At 36.8% G+C, this 20,959-nt stretch overlaps 1 protein-coding gene across 1 annotated transcript; it reads right to left on the bottom strand.

The window, feature by feature from the left end:
* Positions 1-124: 124 nt before the first annotated feature.
* Positions 125-16,435, bottom strand: LOC113039053 (mothers against decapentaplegic homolog 7-like). Its single transcript, XM_026196925.1, has 4 exons — positions 15,410-16,435; positions 14,361-14,414; positions 10,579-10,650; positions 125-986 (listed from the first exon to the last, which is right to left on the bottom strand). The coding sequence occupies exons 1-4, from the start codon at positions 15,864-15,866 to the stop codon at positions 448-450; spliced, it is 1,122 nt and encodes a 373-aa protein (XP_026052710.1). The 5' UTR covers positions 15,867-16,435; the 3' UTR covers positions 125-447.
* Positions 16,436-20,959: the final 4,524 nt, after the last annotated feature.

Below are 20,959 nucleotides of genomic sequence, written 5' to 3'. Positions count from 1 at the left end.
AACACTGAGAAATAAAACTGCTGAACAGTTATACTAAGAATAACTAGTGGATTAGCAAAACAAACACAAATTCAGAGATGTATTCTGTATTTTTTGTTTTATTTTGGCATTTCTTTGTTTGCATTTATATTAAGCAAAGTGCATCTCTTTTTTTCTCATCAACACATTGCACAATACATAAATAACAATGCATATAAAACTTCGTATTTACAGGTAATAATATATTTATATTTAACATAAAATACATTTTAGCTTTTATTTCACTTAAATCTTAGTCATTCATTACACAAGTCCGAGTGAGCTTCCGGTTTCCATTTCTCTCGTAAAGCATCCTTCTGAGAACTTCTCACGAAAAACAAAACAGAAAGACAACATAGTCCATAAAAGGTAAGGGCTAGTCCGTCTCCATGAAGGAATGGGGGGCGTGGTGAGGGGTGGGGCTCGCTGTTATCGGTTATTGAATATGACCTCCAGCCAGCAGGGGCAGCTGCTGATGAACTGTCTGGTGTAGCACTGCCCCCAGCCCTTCACGAAACTGATCTGCACGGTGAAGCCCGTCCGCGGCTGCTGGCTGAACTCATGGTCATTGGGCCGCTGTAGGCTTCCCGCCTTCTCAAAGTCAAAGGCCTTGATGGAAAAGCCAGGGAATACTTTATGCACCAGCAGCGTACGCGAGTCGGGGTTGTCCAGTGTGGCTGACTTGATGAATATAGGGTAGCAACTCCGGTTATACACCCACACACCGTCGGGTTCGCGGCTCAGCTGGATGCCGTAGCCAATCTTGGCCCGAACCATTTGCACCAGTTGACTCTTGTTGTCGGAGGCGAGTTGGCCCAAGCAAAAGCCTGTGCCCTGAGGTAGGTCATAAAAGATGTCCAGAGATGGCTCCTGGACGGAGTATAGGCGCCCAACGCGGGTCTTTTCCTCCCAGTACGCCACCACACACCAATGAGGCTGTTCTCCACGCTCCTGAAGAGCCAGGGAATCTACAGAGAGAGAAGAAAAACATGGTTATTCATAATGCCAAATTAACTTCACGTGAACTTCACTGAATCCCTGATTACCACGGTCAAACTGATACTTTCTGGTCTACCAATCCCACCAATGGGTAGGCCAAATGATTAACCAACTTGATTATGACCAACTTGGACCAGTAAGAACCATCAGAAAATTGTCTTTACTAGAGTTAATAGAGGAAACGTGAACAAAGTGTTGATTGAGGAAGTAAAGAGTACAGCCAATTATTAAATATATCATCAAAGTGAACTTCAATGAATCCCTGCTGGATAACCTAGAGGATACCAGATCAAGAGAGTTAAACTGATACTTGCTGATCCAAGATGGTTTACAGCAGGCTGAAACAAAGACTATCAATGGGTAAGGCCATCTAGACTAGATTATATCCAACTTGGATCAGTAAATTGGTTTTACTAGACTTTCCAACAAGAACCATTTATTATTTATGCCAATTTAAACGTCATCAAGTGAACTTCGCTGAATCCCTGCTTGAGCTCAAAGTGGTAAAATTGGTACTTGCTGGTCCAAGGTGGTCTCAAGCTCTTCCAGTCTGACCAAGATGGTCTACCAGGCTAAAACCAAGGCCACCAATGGGTAGGCCAACTGATTTACCATCTAGAATAGATTATGACCAACTTGGACCATTAAGAACCATAAAATATTGGCTTTACTAGACTTTCCAACAAGAACCAAATATTATTTATGCCAATTTAACTTCATCAAATGACTGTCAAAGAATCCTTGCTGGAAAAACCAGAAGATACTAGATCAAGGTGGTCAAATTGGTACTTGCTGGTCCAAGATGGTCTATTGGGCTAAAACCAAAACCACCAATAGTTTGTGACCAACTTAGACCAGTAAGAACCATCAGAAACTAGCTTTACTAGAGTTTTCAAGTGTTGTCAAGGAAGGAAGGAAGGAGAGAGCTGAGGAGATAAATTGACTAGAGTAGATGGGAACACTACCACAAAAAGGTAAACACACACACACACATTCACACCAGTGCATGCCTTCTGTCCAGGAAAACCATCCTGAGCTCTGCCAAACATATCTTGCATCCTTAATTTCAGCGTTGACGAGAGGCAGCGACGGAATGTGAGGAATCTGCCGCCCCGCACAGAGCCGCGCCACTGGCCTCCAGCGCTTGTTTACATTAGCAGTACTGCTTATCATTTGTCTGGGCCGCCTCTGTTCCGTACGCCAACCCGGACAATGTTCTGACGTCAACGCAACAATAAATCTGCAATGGTGCTCGCCCTCACCAACTAACGACAGTTTTAACAGCGATAGGGGAGAAATCCGCTGTCAACCCCCATTCTGAACTTTGTGATGTAACAGTATAGAAGACACACCAAATATATAATAATGCAATGAAAATTATGCAATTTAGTGCCGCCTACTGGTAACACATTGGTCCACATCTTGCTCTGTGTTTTCTACACCATGCTTTGCGCAATGTTTTTGCTTTGAGTGAAAACAAAAATCAATCTGACGTCCGGTTAGTATACAATTTTAAAGTTAAGATCTTTGTTTGTCCACAGTAAGGACAGTCTCTCTTTAATCTCAGATTTGGTTAGTAGGCCGTAATTTAGCAGGATAGTTAATTACGCACCAACCCAGACTAAGTTGATGACTAGAGTAGGTAAAGCCTCATTATAACCCTTACAAACATGCTTGTCTGGATATGTTACCATAGTAGTACCATTATATGCTTTGAAAGGCTTACGGTGCAATTTAAGTAGCATTGTACTGTATGTGAATACAATAATCAAACCGAATCAAGGCATATATTAAAATAACACAGTATTATTGAATCATTAACGGCAAGTTAATACTTTATGCTGTGTATATTTCTGATAGTGTCAGAATGATTTCTGAATGATCATGTGACACTGAAGACTGGAGTAATGATGCTGAAAATACAGATCTTATCACAGGAATAAATTAAATTGTAACATATATTCAAAGAGATCACAGTTACTTTAAATTGTAAAATGTTTATTTATTTATTTGTATTTTTTACTGTATTTTTAATCTTAAAAAAATGCAGTCTTGGTGAGTATAAAAGACTCTGTGAATGACAAATTGTCATTCAGATGAGCATCATATTACACTCTGTAAAAACCACAGCAATTCCAATCCAATACCATGGCATATATATATATATATATATATATATATATATATATATATATATATATATATATATATATATATAATTATTTGAAAGTATTACCATCACTGAAGCACAGTACAGCGTCTACTTCCTGTTTACTATTATATGGAGGCAGCTCTTTACAAAGAGGAGCCATTATACTGAGACACAACTAGCAGTTTAATGTTTAGTGTGTGTGTGGTTGCTATGCGCCACACTGATGCTATTTCAGTCTTAATAGTTGACTAGTCTCTCTGACGACATCGTGAACAGCAAGCAAATCTGAGTAGCACACACACACAAATCATACATCAAACAGACCTCTGAGTTTGTGTGTGTGTGTGTGTGAACGGATTTGTGCGTGTAAGTTATGGATTTACTAGTGTGTGTGTGGCGTCTCTGTGTCGGTCGGTTGGATGACCACAGTGTCACCCTGAATGACATGGTGACAGCCAGACGCAGAGAGTTTCCTGAAATAGAGCGTGCAACATGACACACACACACACACACACACACACCTCATGTCTTCTACAGCCTCAAGCCTTCAGTTGACATCCTGAACTCTATTAGTCCAAACACTCTCAACTAGAGCACAGAAACAGAAACTCAAGGGTCTTCAAAACAAAAACTGACTAAATAATATTGATTTTAGCCTATGAATTTTAACATTTATATATTAAAGAATATCAAGAGATTTTTACTGTAACATTTAAATGTATAAAGTAAAGATCTATTGCACAGCACTCTATTTGGAAAGAAAAAGTCTTACTGTAAATTATACTGTATTATATTACATTTTATGAATTCAAAACAGGCTGTTTAATGATTAAAAATGTCATTAAATTATTAAAACGTAGTCCATAAAAGTTACAATTGAAAATGCATGATTAGGAAACAATAAAACAGAATTTATGGATAAAATAAAATACAATAAAAAAAATATTAAACCAGAATACATAAAAATTTAAACAAAGCATTAAATTTATAAACAAACAAACACAATCTGAGAAAAAAATAAAATGGAATCCAGAAAAACTACTAGAGGAAATACAGAATTTGTAAGCAAGCAAGTAAATAAACTAATACATAAATAACACTGATTTCACAGGGTCCTTTTCAATCTCTCTCTCTTCCCCCCAAACAGTTTCTTTCTTTCTCTTCTAGAGGGGACAAAACGACTCCACACACACACACACACACACACACACACACACACACACACACTCACACACACCCAGGGTCTTTGTTTATGGTTAAGCTGAAGTCAAATCTCTATTTAGAGCTTTACTGCCTCAGGTAACAAACCATCCTTCCTCTGTCCACACTGGCTCCCTTTGGTCTGAGCACTCGAATACCACACACACACACACACACACACACACACACACACACAGAGCAAAGTTTTTCCATTTAAGGAAACTCTGCTTTTTAAACAGTCACTTTGTTCATCAAACAAACAAAAAAACAGCAGAAAGTGTCTGGACATCTAATGGAATCACACACACACACACACACACACAAGTCACTCAGCAGTCTGGAGAAGTTAATGATTATTTCTGTCTGTCTCCACACACACACACACACACACACACACACACTGGAGGGAAGTCGGTGTTTTTATTGATCGTCTCTCGTCTGGCTGAGGTTCACGGGAGGCGTCGGTCTCATTTACGACCAGCCGGAGCTGACGGCACGCGGACGTCAATCCAGCGAGCTGCCGTGAGGTCAGGGGTCAGAGGTCAGGGGCCTAAACCTAAACCAGTGACGACGGCAGCACACAATGATCTTCAACATGGGGATGGAAGTCTTCAGATGCAAGAAACACAAGTATGCAAAAACGGAGAAGCAGTTTTGTTGTGTTTCTTTGTATGGCTGCACAATTTAGTGATTACTTATGAAAAAAAAAATATATATATATATATATATATATATATTTTCTTTTTTAAACAAAATAGGAAACTTTACGATTGTAATGTTTCACTGTAAAAAAAAAAAAATACTATTATTACTGTTTTAATTATTCTTATTACTAAATAAAAATATTGTTACTGCGATTATTATTATTATTATTATTAATAATAAATAAAAATATTTAAATAAGTATCACAACTGTAATATATCACTGTTAATAAAAAAACTGAGTATTTAAAAAAAATATTTATTATGATTATTATTAATATCATTACTACGACTACATAAATTTAACAAAATAAAAAAAACACATGTAACATTTCACTCTAAAATAAAAACGAGTATTTAAGAATAACAACATTAATCATTTTTTAAGAAATTATTTTAAAAATGTCTTTGTTATTGTGATTATTATTACTAAATAAACAATTTACTAAATTAGAAACATTAATATTATTATAACATTTCACTGTAAATTAGAAAAATAAGTATTCAAGAATAACAATAATAATTTTCTTTTACAGTACAACTGCAAAAGCAGAATACTAATATTTAACATATATTTACTAAGATTTAATCTTGCAGCTTTACAACTAGCTATAGAAGAAAAACGTCCACACCACAGCGCCTCTTCTGGTAATTATCTGAACTACAAACAAGGGTTTCGCTAACGCTCACGTTCTTGTGCAGACGAAATGATTGCAGACAACTGGCAGACGTTTGGGATTCGTCAGGCAAAATACCAATAGTATTAAACAAACAAACCCGGAGGCAACTTCTCTGATGTGTGTGTGTCAGTTACGGCTCTATAAATATTATCTTTTTCCTCGGGCGACGTTATCATAACAACAATCTCACACTCGCTCCACCGAAAGACACGCAGACGGACCGATGGACGGACAGAGATGTTTGGCAACTTCTTTGTTTGGAAGTCAATAAAGGAAACTGGCAATTAGACAGAGAGCCATTACATAACACACACACACACACACACACACACACAGGAAATACTTCACGTCGTCCTCCATTGTGCTCTAATACGTTGATCAGGCGGCTGGGATTTTATGACGCTCAGGTTGTATACTGTACGCTCGCTGTGGGAGTGTCGGGCCAAAGGAAACCTTTTATGACATCATGTTGATTACGAGGTCAAAGGTCAGCAGTTTAACTCTATCCACTAATAAAAAGCCATGGCGGTCTCGCCTAAATCTGGTGTCACGACTGATTTCTGAGTGATGATATGGTGATAATCGGAAAAACTAGCGCCATTGTTCAGCTACATTAAATTATGTTGTTAAATATGATACTGTACAGTACTTATTTACTTATTTTCAGATTATTATTTATTAAAAATGTAATTCTTTTTATTAGTTCTAATTTTATAATAATAAAATTTTATAATTTTTTTTCTCATTTATATTCATTATTTCAAACTATGTTTTATGTATTATAATCAAAAATAAAATAACAAATTCCCTCATTTTTATTATAAACTAAAATTTATTATTTAACCTAATTAATGCTTATTTTAGGCCAAATTGTTATATTACATATATATATTTTATTCTGTTTTCATTTGTTTATTTTGGCATCTTTTTATTTGCTTGTTTTTTAATTATTTAAAGCCTAATTTGTGTATTTTAATCACATTTTTATTTATCTCATTCTATCGTTTTATTTTAATTAATGTCTTTTATTTTAGCCTGTTTTTCATTTATCTTATCTTATTTTAATCATATTTTGTATTATTTTATTCCTTTTTATTTATTTATTTTAGTCCTATTTATTTAATATTTATCATTTGATTATTCGTTTACATTTATGACACTATTTTTCCATAAACTTTTCCCCGTCTCCACCAGCACTCCCTTCCAGACCCCGGTTTAAACAAGCAGTCGAACCTGTTGAGCAGAGACGCCCCAGTTGCTGTTTTATTCTCATTTAGACGGTAAATAATTATAGTGGGATGTTCAGTTGTTCATTGCGATCAAGCAGCCAGTCAAGAGACTTTCTGAATGAACGGATCACGTGTGTGCGTGAGAAAACATGCCGTCTGTCTCTGTGTTTAGTTAAGCGATTAGATTGCGGTTTAAGAAAATATTTGCGGCTGAGGTGTCTGGATCCTGAGGGCTATGTTCCTCTTCTAGCCTGAAATGGATGAAGAGCTGCAGTCAGATTCCAAGCTTGATGGCAGAGGAAGTGGCTGGCAGCGAGCGAAAAGCACAACAAAGCGTTCACAGTTCAAAACATGTCGTCAAACGAAGTCGCTCTGGACGTTCAACTAGCCGCTTTGTGTCATTTTCTCGTAATGTTTTCTTTCCGCTCGGCGGAGGCGCCCGGGAGGCACAACCCAAGACTCAAGGCTTTTTCCTCCGAGGCATGATGTCATTTCCTGTGCTGCCCTTTCCTCCTTGGCTAACCCAAACAACCATGGAATGAGGCACCAGGTTGCCACAGTAACAGCGTTTAGTCCCCTTAAAAGGGGGGATTACGGTCTTCGAGGGCCTTACAGACATTAACGGGACGTTTAGAACGGCCTAGATCGGCGGACGCTGGGAGAGATTCTTCCAAAATCCAGTCATTTTCCCACATCGAAGCAAAGATGTTACAATGAGGTTCAGTTGATCTGATGCAATATATTTTACATTTTATCTGTTTGAAAAACAAGCAAAGAAACTCAAGAATAGTAGCCAACCAAAAAGTGCATGTGAAAACATTAAGTGTTCTCATTTTAAACTAAAATTAGAAATGTTTAAAGTAACTATCTGAGATAAAATAGATTTAAATTGAGGTATTAACATAATTATTTAAAAATATGTAAAAATAAATACGAACTTCAAAAGCACATACTACAATTACTAAAAATGTTAACGTCAATTAGAACTTAAATAAAATAACATGCGTAAAAAAAAAAAGTAAAAAAAAAGACAAAAGCACATAAAATGACTAAACTAAAATTAAAAACATAAAAAGATCACAGTAATTTACAGCTGGTTAAATTTAAAATAAAATAAAAATGTATTATAAAAAATTGGCTTGGCCAATATATATTTATATATATATATATATATATATATATATATATATATATATATATATATATATATATATATATATATAGCATTAAATGAATATATATATTTAAAAAACAGAAATGTAAGACAACACTAATAGAAAAAAAAATGAATTTATATTCCTATTTTATTTGCTATATTTTATTTAAATATTTTTTATTGCTCACTGTTAACTAGGGCTGTGCAATTTATTGAAAAAAAAAAAAAACGGTTCGATTTCGATTTTGGCATGCAACGATTATGAAAATCCAAAAAACGGAACTCCCTTCCGCCCCGTTTTGCAGCACTGCACTTTCTTTCGTCCATAAAAGCCCAATTTCCCGTCCAAATCAGTAAAATAATGTAACGTGACATTTGCAAAATGGGACGTGATGGATTTATCAAACTATATTTATTAATGTTTTAAGAGCATGAAAGAAAACCTGCGCTGCTCCTCAGAAAGAGATAAGCGCTCATATCTTTAAATAAATCACTCATGTAAAGTTTTGTCTTATGGTCCTCTCATAATCGTGCAATAATACAATATTGACCAAAATAATCGTGATTATGATTTCTGCCATAATCGAGCAGCCATACTGTTAACTATTGCATTACCTAAAGGAGACAGTATTGTAAAGAAACCCTTCATCTGTCTCTCAGCACAGGAAGTCTGTCTGATATATTAAGGTTAACTCTTTATTCAGACTAACCAGGACAAACAGAGCTCAGACTCTCATCCAGTAATCCCAAACACACACACACACACAACATTTAAGTTCAAGCATGTTTCGTAGCGTCTCATCACAGCGAGTGAATTAGGAGGTCAGAGAGACGCTTTCACTGGGAGTGTGTTTCCTGTGAGCCCGACTTTTCTTCCTCTGCCTCAAACTTTTCCTCCCCTCCTCCTCGTCTCTCTGAGCTCCATTCACTCGTTTCAGCAGGAAAAACACACTTCTCAACGAAAGCGGGACGCAAACGCAGTCAGAAATGTAAATGGAGTCGGGAGGAGGCATTTGTCTGGGACTGAAGCACTCCATCTTTCATCACACACACACACACAAACAAGAAACACAAAACAAATGCTGGAGGAGGCCAGGGAAAGGGAGCAGCACACACACACACACACACACACACTTTAACATGTGTTCATGTAAAGCTTCCATCATTTAGCCGTTCTTATCTGAAAACCCATCTAAAGAACCTTCACTCACACACACACACACACACACACACACACACTCCGCCCAGCACTGAATTAAACACCATCATAAAAACTCTTTAAAGTCACTGTAATGAGAAGCATCTGTATGCAGGAACCAGGCCTAGACCAAACTAATCTCTCTCTCTCTCTCTCTCTCTCTCTCTCAAGTCAACATGATGGTACTGTTAACTAAAATTAAACTATTACACATTGTTTTCGTTCATTGAAATAAAACTGAAATGAAATATAAATATTTGTAAAAAAAAAAAAAAAATTAAATGTTGCCTTGGCTGCTAACTTAAATATGTTAACATGAAATTTGTGATGTTTTTGTAAACTTAAGAATTAAAAATAATTTCAGTTATTGAAATAAAGTCTAAATAAAATGTAAATAATTATGTAAAAAAATAAACAAAAATTTGAAAATATTTCTTGGCTATTTACTGAGATAAAAAAAGTTTAAGTACTAAAATGAGTAAAAATAATATATACTATAAATATGTATTCTTAAAAAATATATACATATATGTATTAATAAAAATGACAAAAGCAAAAAAAAAATATTAGAAATGTTGTCTTGGCTATTGATTAAAAAAAGTAAGTTGAATATATAAATAAAAAATAAAAATGTAATTAAATATCAATTTAAAAAAATAACTAACAAAAATTACAAAAAGCAAAATATTAACAAAATACATTAATAAAATCGACAGAATTTACAATTTGACATGTTGCCTTGGCAATTAACTGAAATAAATGGAATAAAATAAAACAAAAATTTATAAAAAATTAAATAAAAAGGTGTATAACAATTAATAAAACAAACTAAAATTAAAGAATAAATTATAAAAATAAATGCTAATTCAAAATAATATTAAATAGAACAAGTATTCATTTATAGATTTATAATAGAATAATAATACTGCTATTTTTTTCTGATCAAACAGATTTGATCAATTTAAATTGGTAAAAAAAAGCCTAGTTGACTATTAGTTAACATCATCCAGTAGACTGCATGGCCTTGCAGACATCAGTGGATCAGGAAAGTATTTTTAGATGCACAGGAAGTTAAAACATTGTGATGAAAGATTACACAGACAAATGCCTGTTCTCTGGAATTATGTGCATGATATGATCAGGAATGTGCATTAAGGATTTCATGTTGACTTCCAGCTCCTCAGCTCTGTTTAGGATTCAACAAACCAACACAAACGGGTTCAAAGACGGTCTGGAGCTCTTACCTGAGAACCCCATAGGGGCCGAATACGCCGTTCCTCCAGTTTCAGTGGAAGCAGGCACAGAACCTGGAGAATCTGCGGAGAAACAGAGTGACAGCTGTCAATCACAGGGTTAAAAGACCCGCCCAGTTCTTAGAACAAAAATACAGATCGGCCTCATTCTGGGTCGTTCATTTTCCTGCTCCTTCCACTTTTCTGTCATGCAAAATTCATAAAGTTCTGAGATCGAAGTCTGCGCCAAGAAAACTAGCGAGAGCGGCTGCACTCTAATAGCAATACACTGTTTAGCAGGATATACTCCATCCAGTCCAAAACAACGAGCTAGTCAGGAAATAGCAGCAGCCTTGAAAACTGTGTACAGTAAAATTTCTAATTGGCGTGCGAGCAGACAGGAAAAACACTCTGTCGCTCCCTCTTTCATGTTAACCCTTTAATAAGCGGGGCTGGATTATTGTCTCCATATGTTTGGATCTAACGTCAGGATCCTAGAGTTACTGTGATCAAACAACTGCAGGAGAAAGTGCATCAGTCTCAATGAAAGCTGAACGTCTCTCAATGCAGATCACTTACCGGGGTTATTTATGGTAAATATATTCATAAATCTGATTCGTGGCAGTTTAGCTAACACATGGTTTATGCTACAAAGATAAGAAGCCAAAAACTTTAGGATTCTAAAGGAACAGGCTATTGCTAACTTAGGCTAACCCAAGCTTAGCATTTTGAAAACACCTCAAACGTTAGCATTAGCCTGACTTACTATGTTTAACAAGATTTCTCTTCGCATTAGCTTTTGCAAGCTTGTGAATTTGTGGCTAAACATGAATATTTTTCTAGTAAATAGTGATTTATGGTAAATTTGGAGAAGTTTAGTTAATACTTGGTTTACGCTAACAAAATTAAGAAGTGAAAAACATTAGGGTTGAATTGCTAAAACAACAGGCTAATACTACTTTTGAGTCTCTAACCCACAAATATTACCATATTTGACATCAAATTAGCTTAGCTTTTGTGGAAACACGTACTGAGTAAATGTAGGATGAAATATGAATCAGTTTAATGCCTTTACATAAACTAAAGTCATGACAATCTTCGAAAGTTGTAAATCTCAACCTAAATATGAATAATGATAAAATAAAAGTTCACAAATACGTACATAATGCACAGCAACATCTAATGTTTAATTTGTATTCCCAAAATTGGGGTTCACAAACTGCAAGGACTTCATGATTTAATGAAAAGATACCAGTTAATTACATTGTAAAATAAAACCAATCAAAATTAAACACTTACTAAAAAGTTTAAACTATCTGATGTTATGTAACCACCAATATCACTAAATTTTGGGAATCGCTTCTCTAGGAAGATTTCCATTGACATCTAAGACGTATCATTGATTTCTCATGAGTTTTTGGACGTGTACCATGGTGACATCCTTCCACATGTAAAGATGATGAGTTTTTAAGTTTAATGTTAGAGAGTATTTCCAAAAATTAGCCAATTTGTGAGCATTAACTGTGAAATGGTGTCACTTTGGGAAGCAACCTTGGGAGTTGGACACAGTCCCTGAGCTGTGGTCAGTCTAATGAGACACACGGTCAAACCTGAACCTGACCACAAAGAGAGAGAGAGAGAGAGAGAGAGAGAGAGAGAGAGAGAGGAAAATACGTGGGATTCTTGGACCATTCAATCCATCACGAGCACAAGTTTCACCCAGTTACTGAAACCTTCAGAGATCCAGACGTCTTTAAGACTCAAATCAGACGAGTCTAGCGTGTAAATGGATCGCGTGACGTGGCTAAAATAACAACCACAATCAGCCGAACCCTTCTAGAATTTAGCAAAGCTAACGACATTTCGCTAGTTCTTGGCGAAACTTTGCTTTCATTGTCATTATAAGTGTGAATGTTTGCGTCTGAGAGCTTAAAGTGATTGATATGTAAATTGCGCTTGCATCAACTGCCGTTTCGTCGCACCTAGACATCAACAACGTGTGAATGTGACAGTCAAACTGTCTCCCTCACCCTGACGTTATCAATGAGACACACACACACACACACACACTCGAACAAGTGACGAATAACTTCCTCCCAGCGTTCAGTGTCACTCTCTCTTTCAGTCAAAGAAAATCGCCCGTCTTCTATTGTTCTCTGTCTCGCGTCCAAGAGCCAAACGCAGCTAATGGAAGTGTGTGTGTGTGTGTGTGTGTGTGTGTGTCCTCACAGGAAATGTCCTCCCCAAACTGTCTTTCCTGTCCTCCACCGCAGTGCCTTTTCTCGTTCACGCTCTTGCTTTCTCTCGCAGTCGCTCCGAAACCCCAAACTGATTCATAGAAGAACAATGACTCAAAGATCGAGAGCCAATGTCAGTCAGCGTAGAGTCGTTCCCACACACACTCACACACACTAGTAAGTATAAACATTATCGAGACGCACACATTTGGACGCAAAGAAAGCATTTCGAAACAGGCGCTCGTCAAAACCAGGCTGAATTTCTCAATACGTAAGTGATACTGTTTAACTGAGCAGATTTGGCCGGGATTGAGAAGGATCTTTACGGGGCGATCGGCAGGAAATCTAATTCGGGACGCTGCCAAACACAACACACTTATCTGAAGCCAATATACAGGACATGCTCAAGAGCCAAACGGCATTATGGGTAAAGAGAAAGCAAACGCTCAGAGGAAAGACGCAAAGCGACACTCCCAAAACCTCAGATTAATTCACCAGATAAATCATCTCTCTCAGCTTTTCCTTCATGTGATCCACGTTTCTGAACTCCTCGCAAACATTCAAACCACTTGCATCATTCGGACCAAACAACGAATCATTACCATATTCATATACTGTGCTATTAATGCATTTTCTCCAATTACGAGCACTTAGCATCTCAGAGAAGTGATAGTTAAGTATGGTAATCATTCAGTGCTGTGGTAGAAACACTAAAGTATACATGAAAGCATGCCACAAAATAATTACTATCTTCATATACCACATTATTACCATGGTACAATGTTTAAACAGCATAGCAAACTTACTAAGATTTTCAAAAGAGTATCATTACATATAGCAGGGTAGTAAATGATTACCATATTCATGCACCGTGGTATTTATGTGGTAAAAACACCATGGTATTACCACTGTACATGTCCAAAACCTTCATTGCATATTTTTAACTCAAACTAAACTTTTTGAAGTCTCCACGTCTGCTTGAATTTAAGATGGAACTTAAACACACCAGGTGGTTTAAGAAAATTGGTGGGATGGTATTTCAATGGACAGAATACCATGGTGTTACTATAGAAAATGTCTAAAAACTTGCATTGTATGCTCAAACTAATGATTTAAAAAATGTGCACATTGACTTAAATTTAAGATAAATCTTGCACATATCAAACTGTTTAAGAAAACTGTTGGAATGGTGTGTAAATTGTGAGAATATAATGGTATTACCATAGTAAAAGCCAAAAAGAATTAACATTTAATTTTTTTTTTATTAAACTTTTTGAAGACTCCACATCTGTTTGCATGTAAAATAAATTTTATGTATGGTATATAAATGGTACAAAAATACCATGGTATTATCATAATAAATGTGCAAAATAAAATAGTTGCAAGAAGTTTGCAATTAAAAAACAAAACAAATGTAAGATTCCAAATCAGCTTAAATGTTAAACTTTTAAGGTGGTTTAAGAAAAACCATTGGGATGGTATTTAAATACCGTGGTAATACCATAGTCAATAGAACCCTCCACATCTGCTTAAATTCAAGATGAAACTTCAACTTACCAGGTGGTTTAAGAAAATCGGTGGGATATCTTGAGTACGGGGGTGGGGGGGATTCTGGAGGAGAAGAGAGAGAGAGAGAGAGAGAGACTGTGAGTGGAGATGTGGGCTGATGATAAGGCCTGGCATTCTCTGGGAAAAGTGTTTGTGTAGTGCTGAGGGTTACAGGCAGGACAGCTCTGATAAACACACGGCCGCCTGGCGCCAGACTCCACACACACACACACACACACACACACACACACACACAGATCACTGCAAACTAACTTCACTGAACTCTGGGGCCTCCGGCGGGTTTCACATGAACAACCACAGACTGGAGGTTCAGTCCAGCTAAAAACTCTCATGCATTTATCCACATGGAAACACAACATTCATCAGTGTGTAAGAATAATAATTAGAATCAGTAGCTCATACCAAGACACATATTTGATGAAACGGTTGGTTCAGCTTTTGATAAACTACCAGACAGACCAAATATGATGTATGTAAGAATGTGCATTATTTGTCAAAACGATTGCTTGTATTTATCTTGATAACTCCGTTCTTATTCATCTTCATAAATCATGCTTTTATGTTTTGTAAAAGCTGTAGTTTGATTGATATCAACTGGAACCCAGGATTTAAAAAAACATGATTTGGAAACATTTTTAAAAACTAAGTTAATCTGCTTTTTCAAATGAACTCTTCATATATAATAGAAGAAAAATTGTCTGTTATTATTTATTATTATCTTTTATTCTCTATTCCATTCTATTCTATTATGATCTTCTGCATATGAAAGCCAAAATAACGTTTAGTTGAAACCTTTTCTCAAATCTATATTATATTAGTCTACTAAACACACACACACGCGCATATATCTATAAATATATATAAACATGCTATGTGTTATTATAGTACTGCATAAGCACTATATTAAACATTTACAACAACCAGAATTATTTTAGTTCAAATCCCCTACATTATTTCCACCTCTGTTCTGTTCTATTTGATTCTATTCCATTCTAAGCTGTAATTAAACGCCACTGTAGATCTCAGAGAGGACGTACCGAGCTCGCACAGTCTGCTCATATGATGCGGGTTGCAGCACACGAGATCCGGGTTGATTTTCCCGTAAGATTCACAGCACGAAAGTCTCTTTAATTCCGAGGAATGCCGGAGGTCCGGCCACCGGAACACCTTGTAGAGCAGCAGCGGCAGCGGGAGCGACTGCTGACCCAGCCTGGCGTCCGCTTTCCCCGGGAGGAGGAGGCAGGGGCTGCGCGCTCCGCCGCGGGACTCCACCGCCTGCAGGAGCACCTCCAGCTGCTTCTCCTTGATCTTCTTCAGGATCGAGTATGTCAGCGCCTTCAGTTCGGCCTCGGTGCCGGGGTTCGGCTTACTGGCGCCCGGTTTACCGAGACAGCAGCCCGCGGCGCCGCTGGTGTCCGCGTCTCCGTCGCCCTCCGCGGGCGCGCGGCTCCTCCAGAGTCGCCTGACGAGCCCCGATCGTTTGGTCCTGAACATGCGGGACGACAAGAGGGTTCCCCGGCTACAAAACGGCCATTTTGTCCGCAAGTCATGAAGATCCGGAGGTCCGAATCCACAGGCGCAGAGCAGACGGCGGAGAAACGGCGAGCAGGAGAAGCGCACGCGATCCGTTTCATACGCCAGACTTTACTATTTCACCCCACGGAATCCAAAAGGGAAACGCTGAAACGACTGTCTGGGTTCGCTGGGTACGAGCTCGGATCTGATGTCAGTGCGCAATCATCGGAACCGATCCGTGAGAGACGAGTTCGGTCGTAATCCACAGCGCTCGCTCGGCTCGGGGATGATTAATCTGCCGTTTACTTCGTTTGACATCAAATCTGCAGCTCGGATCGGACTGAAAAAAGGCTTTAAATCCACATCAGTCCGCGCTGAAGAAAACCTCTCATGAGAATTCGCACGGTACGATAAAACAACGCTCGAGATATCCACAAATATCCGTCTCCAGAGCGCGAGCGCGCGACGTTTCCGAGTCGATGAAGAACTGAAGGACTGAGAACGAGCTGAAGATCAGACGCCTCTCTCTCTCTCTCTCTCTCTCTCTCTCTCTCTCTCTTTCTGTGTGTGTGTGTGTGTGTGTGTCTCCGGGTCTCTCATTGGCGCGTCGGAGGTCACGTGATTGTCTAGACACCCTGTCGCTTTAAAAAAAAAAAAAAAAAAAGTACCGGCAGGAAAAAGTGATTGTGTTGCGCAAACATAAAACAAAGTAACATGCACCATCAGACTGACGCATGGGACGCGGGTTTTATAAAGTTACAGCGTAACAGACAGAATAAGACTGTGTTTGTACTGGTTGTGTTGTTGTGCTATTTAGTCTCATTTAAGGAAACACACACACACACACACACACACACACACACTGGCGCCAGGCGGGCAGGTAAATTCACATTAACAATGAAACAAACTCAACAAATGTTTATGATGCAATCATGACATGTTTAGATGGAAACATTTCTTGTAAGTAAATTTTGAAATTTAAATACAAATATGCTGAAATAACATAAAAATAGTACATATGCATATATTTATGATATAGGCTACGTGATCTATATTACACTTTGGAACAAAATAGTAAATTAATCTTAATACTTTTTTTTGTAAATTGTTTTTTTTTTCATCAATACATTACTTGTAAAAGTATGTGATCAATTATATTTATTTTATTTGAACTTATTATTTACTATTATTACTGTTTATTTTATTATAATTAATAATTTTTCAACAATTATTTTCTAATAAAACAAACGTATTATTTAAAATTATTATATTATCTAAATATAAGATATATATATATATTTATAAAATATTTAATTAACATTAATATTCTTGTTATACATAACATGTACATTGTTATTTTCATGTTGGGAAAATACTGTTTTAATATTAACAAAAATAATAATAATTATTATTATATGAGCAGAGTTTGTAAATGGGTGAACATGTTCCTGTCTGTATTTAAGAACACATGAACTGCTGCCCCCTATTGGTGAGAAATATTTCACATTGTCAAGTACACACACACACACACACACACACGGCTGAAACAGTCAGTAACGGTAATGAAACTCATTTTTCCGAAGATGTGTAGGGTTTTGTTCTCATGAACAGCTCGTCTGTCTGCTGTTCCTCTCAAACTCTGAATCGTTTTGTGGGTTTTTTAAGGAATGAAGGGGTCGCGACCTTTGATCAATGGCGCGCGCCGTGTGACAGACGGGCTGCGTGCGCGCTCACAAAGACTGTAGTTACGCAATCAGAGCTGCGTGCCTCTGTTCGCGATGACGTCACAACAATAAAACACTCACTCACACACACACACACACACACACACACACACACACACACACACACACAGTGTTTCACTACAGGGCATCAGAAAAGATGAAGATGATGATGATGATGGGCTGCTATTGTTCATGGATGAAGATCTGTCCTTCTATCTTTAATAAATAATTACATTTTAGTTTTATTTAAATATTTTATATCATTTCTAATTCGTTTTTTATTCATATTTCCCATTATTTAACATTATATTGTATTCATTTTCTATTTTTTATCCTTAATTAACAAGTAAATTCTTTTTCAATTATTACTGAATTTTTCAGTCCTTGATTTACTGTTATTTAAATAAATCTTTTATTGTTTTCTACGTAATTTATCATGAATTCTTTTATATATGCATGTGTGCTTTTATTTATGTTTTACATTTATTTTAATAGTGTCTAACAAAAGCCCTATGTCAGTTATTTGTGAGTTTTGGCAACACTGAGTGACCTGTGAGGGAATGACATTCATGACTCCAGGCACAAACAGCTGTTTATTTATCAAACAGGGACTCACCTGATAGATCAGCAAGAAACTGCATGAAGCTCAGACGGAGAACAGCTCAGCTCAAACTCTGTCCAGATCTCACAGACGTCACTCCACTGGAGGAACCAGAAGCAGTGTAATGTGCTTCGTGGCCTGATGTATGAATCGGTCTTTCTGAGAAGTAAAAACCCCTAGAAACGGTCTACGTATACAACACAAACTCCAGCATGTGTTCACATTGAGTCCAGTGTATTCAACTGGATTCGTCCAGCTGATGTGAATTTCAGAGAATTCCTGCGTCTCACACTGAAGCAGATCGTTTGACTGCTAGAAACCCAAACAACAGACCACAGGAAGCTGACCCTATTGATGAGGTCAAAGGTCACGCTGTGAGAGCGGAACGAAAGCAGAATTGAGAATGCAGTGTATAAACAAGCTGTTTATGTATCTATCTCTGTCTGTCTGTTTGCTTGCTTTTTTTAAGCAATAGTGATTTTTATTTTTTAGTGATAATTCAGAGGTGTTTGCATTTTTTAGTAATAGTTTTGAATGATTTTTATTTTTCAGTGATAGTTCTGAGCATTTATTAAGAATAGTTCTGAGTGATATTTATGTTTATTGATGGTTTTGAACGATTTAAAGTTTTTGCAATAGTTGCAATAGAGTGAGTTGTATATTTTTTTAAGTGATAGCTCTGAGCAATTTAATTTCTTTAGCAATAGTTATTGTGATTTTTATTTTAGCAATAGTTATAAAAATGTTAAATTTTTTGCAACAGTACTGAGTGATTTATATGTTTTGCGATAGCTCGGAGCGATTAAAAAAAATCCTATCACTGTGTAATTACATTTTTTTTGTGCTAATTCTCAGCTATTTTTACATTTTGCTATCACTCTGAGCTATTTTTATTTTGCAATAACTCTGAGTGATTTTTTTTTTTTGTGATAGATCTGAGGAATTTACATTTTTTGTGATAGTTTAGAGTGATTTTTTAAATGGTTCTGAACGATTAAATTTTTTTTGTGATAGCTCTGAGTGATTTTAATTTTTTTTGCAATCATTATGAGAGATTTTAATTCTTTTTGCTATAGCTCAGAGCGATATTTATTTTTTGCGATCATTGAACTATTTGTATTTTGTGATAGCTCTGAGCAATTTATTTTGCGATCATTCTGAGCGATTTTAATTCTTTTGCGATATCTCTGAGCTCTGTTCTCCGTTATTTATTTTTTGCGATCATTCTGAGCGATTTTAATTCTTTTGCGATATCTCCGAGCTCCGTTCTCCGTTTTTGATTTTTTGCGATTGTTCCGAGCATTTTTAATTCTTTTGCGATATCTCCGAGCTCCGTTCTCCGTTTTTTTTTTTTTCCATCGTTCTGATCGATTTTAATTCTTTTGCGATATCTTCGAGCTCCGTTCTCCGTTTGTTTTTTTCGCAATCGTTCTGAGCAATTTATATTTTTTTGCGAAAGCTCTGAGCGATTTTAATTTTTTGCGATATCTCCGAGCGTTTTTTATTTTTTGCGATCGTTCTGAGCAATTTATATTTTTTTTGTGAAAGCTCTAAACGATTTAAATTTTTTATAATAGTTCAGAGCAATTTTTTCCATCCATCCATCTGAAAAGGTATGTAAACCGGTATGAAAACTAATAAAAATGACAACCACATAAAATTACTAAACTAAATTTAATTGGCTAAGTTTGAAATCAAATTGAAATCTGAAAATACACAAATAAATGTTCATTCAACTGAATTTGATAAATCTTAAACAGCACTGGCAGCTCTCTATTCAAGCGTCCTCCTAACAGATGTGGATGTCCAGCACTATCAGTGTAAAAGCCTGCGTGTTAAAGACAATCACTGCAGCACTTTCATGTGTTCAGCCTCTCTGAATGTATATAATTACCTCATATAATTACCCTGCTGCATTGAAGAACACAAGCTACATCAAACTGCGTCTAATGGAGCCGCTATAAGGTCCGACACGGCCCCTATATCGACAGAAGAGCGATTTAGAGAGCTAGAAGAGGACATTTACTCAACTTGAAAGCCAAACTGATGGAACGAAAGCAGAAGAATCGCTTGACTGAGAGGTTTGACAGAAGGAAACACAACAGCAGGGAAGTGTGTGCGGCCGCTGGCGTCTCGTCTAGTGTTCGGCACAAAGCGGCTCCCTGAATGAATCAAACGGGACAGGAGCCCCAGATGGGAAGCCATATGCCCCGCTCGGCCTGGATCTCTCAATGGATGCCACTGTAAAAGCTGGAACTGTTTATGCCCATCAGATGAACTCTAGACCTCACTTCACCAGTCTGATATGACTTTCAGTTGCTCTGAAAACTTTGGCCCGTTCCTACACGGAGAGCTCGGAGCTACTGAAGAGAAAACCAAGATAAACCAGAGATCGCACTGATCTGGAACCACAACTATTGCCCTGCGGTTACTAAGGTGTTCTGAGCAGTAATGTTATGCGGTTGCTAAGGTGTTCCAGGCAGTTTTAGAATGTTATGCATTTGCTAACGTAAAAACTTTTAGCAATAGTTTTTATTTTGTATTAATAGTTCTGATTAATAGAGTGATTCTTATGTTTTAGCAATAATTCGGAGTAATTTTTTAATAGTAGTTCTGATTGATGTTTTAGTGATAATTTTTTTGTGGTTTTATTTTTTTGTGACAGTTCTTATAGATTTTTATTTTTAGCAATAGACCTGAGCAATTATTCTTTTAAAAAAAATGTTTTTCTTTTTTTATAAAAAATT

The sequence above is a fragment of the Carassius auratus genome, chromosome 21 (assembly GCF_003368295.1).
Source record: "Carassius auratus strain Wakin chromosome 21, ASM336829v1, whole genome shotgun sequence".
Taxonomy (NCBI): Eukaryota; Metazoa; Chordata; class Actinopteri; order Cypriniformes; family Cyprinidae; genus Carassius; species Carassius auratus.
The sequence above is the reverse complement of the archived record's forward strand: the minus strand, read 5'-3'. Positions and strand labels throughout refer to the sequence as shown.

Coding starts and splice junctions, on each gene's coding strand:
- LOC113039053 (XM_026196925.1), bottom strand. CDS start 15,866: ATGTTCAGGACCAAACGATCGGGGCTCGTCAGGCGACTCTGGAGGAGC. Junction 10,651..14,360: donor CGATTTTCTTAAACCACCTG/GTAAGTTGAAGT, acceptor GTTTCTCCGCAG/ATTCTCCAGGTTCTGTGCCT. Junction 987..10,578: donor GGCCCCTATGGGGTTCTCAG/GTAAGAGCTCCA, acceptor CTCTCTCTGTAG/ATTCCCTGGCTCTTCAGGAG.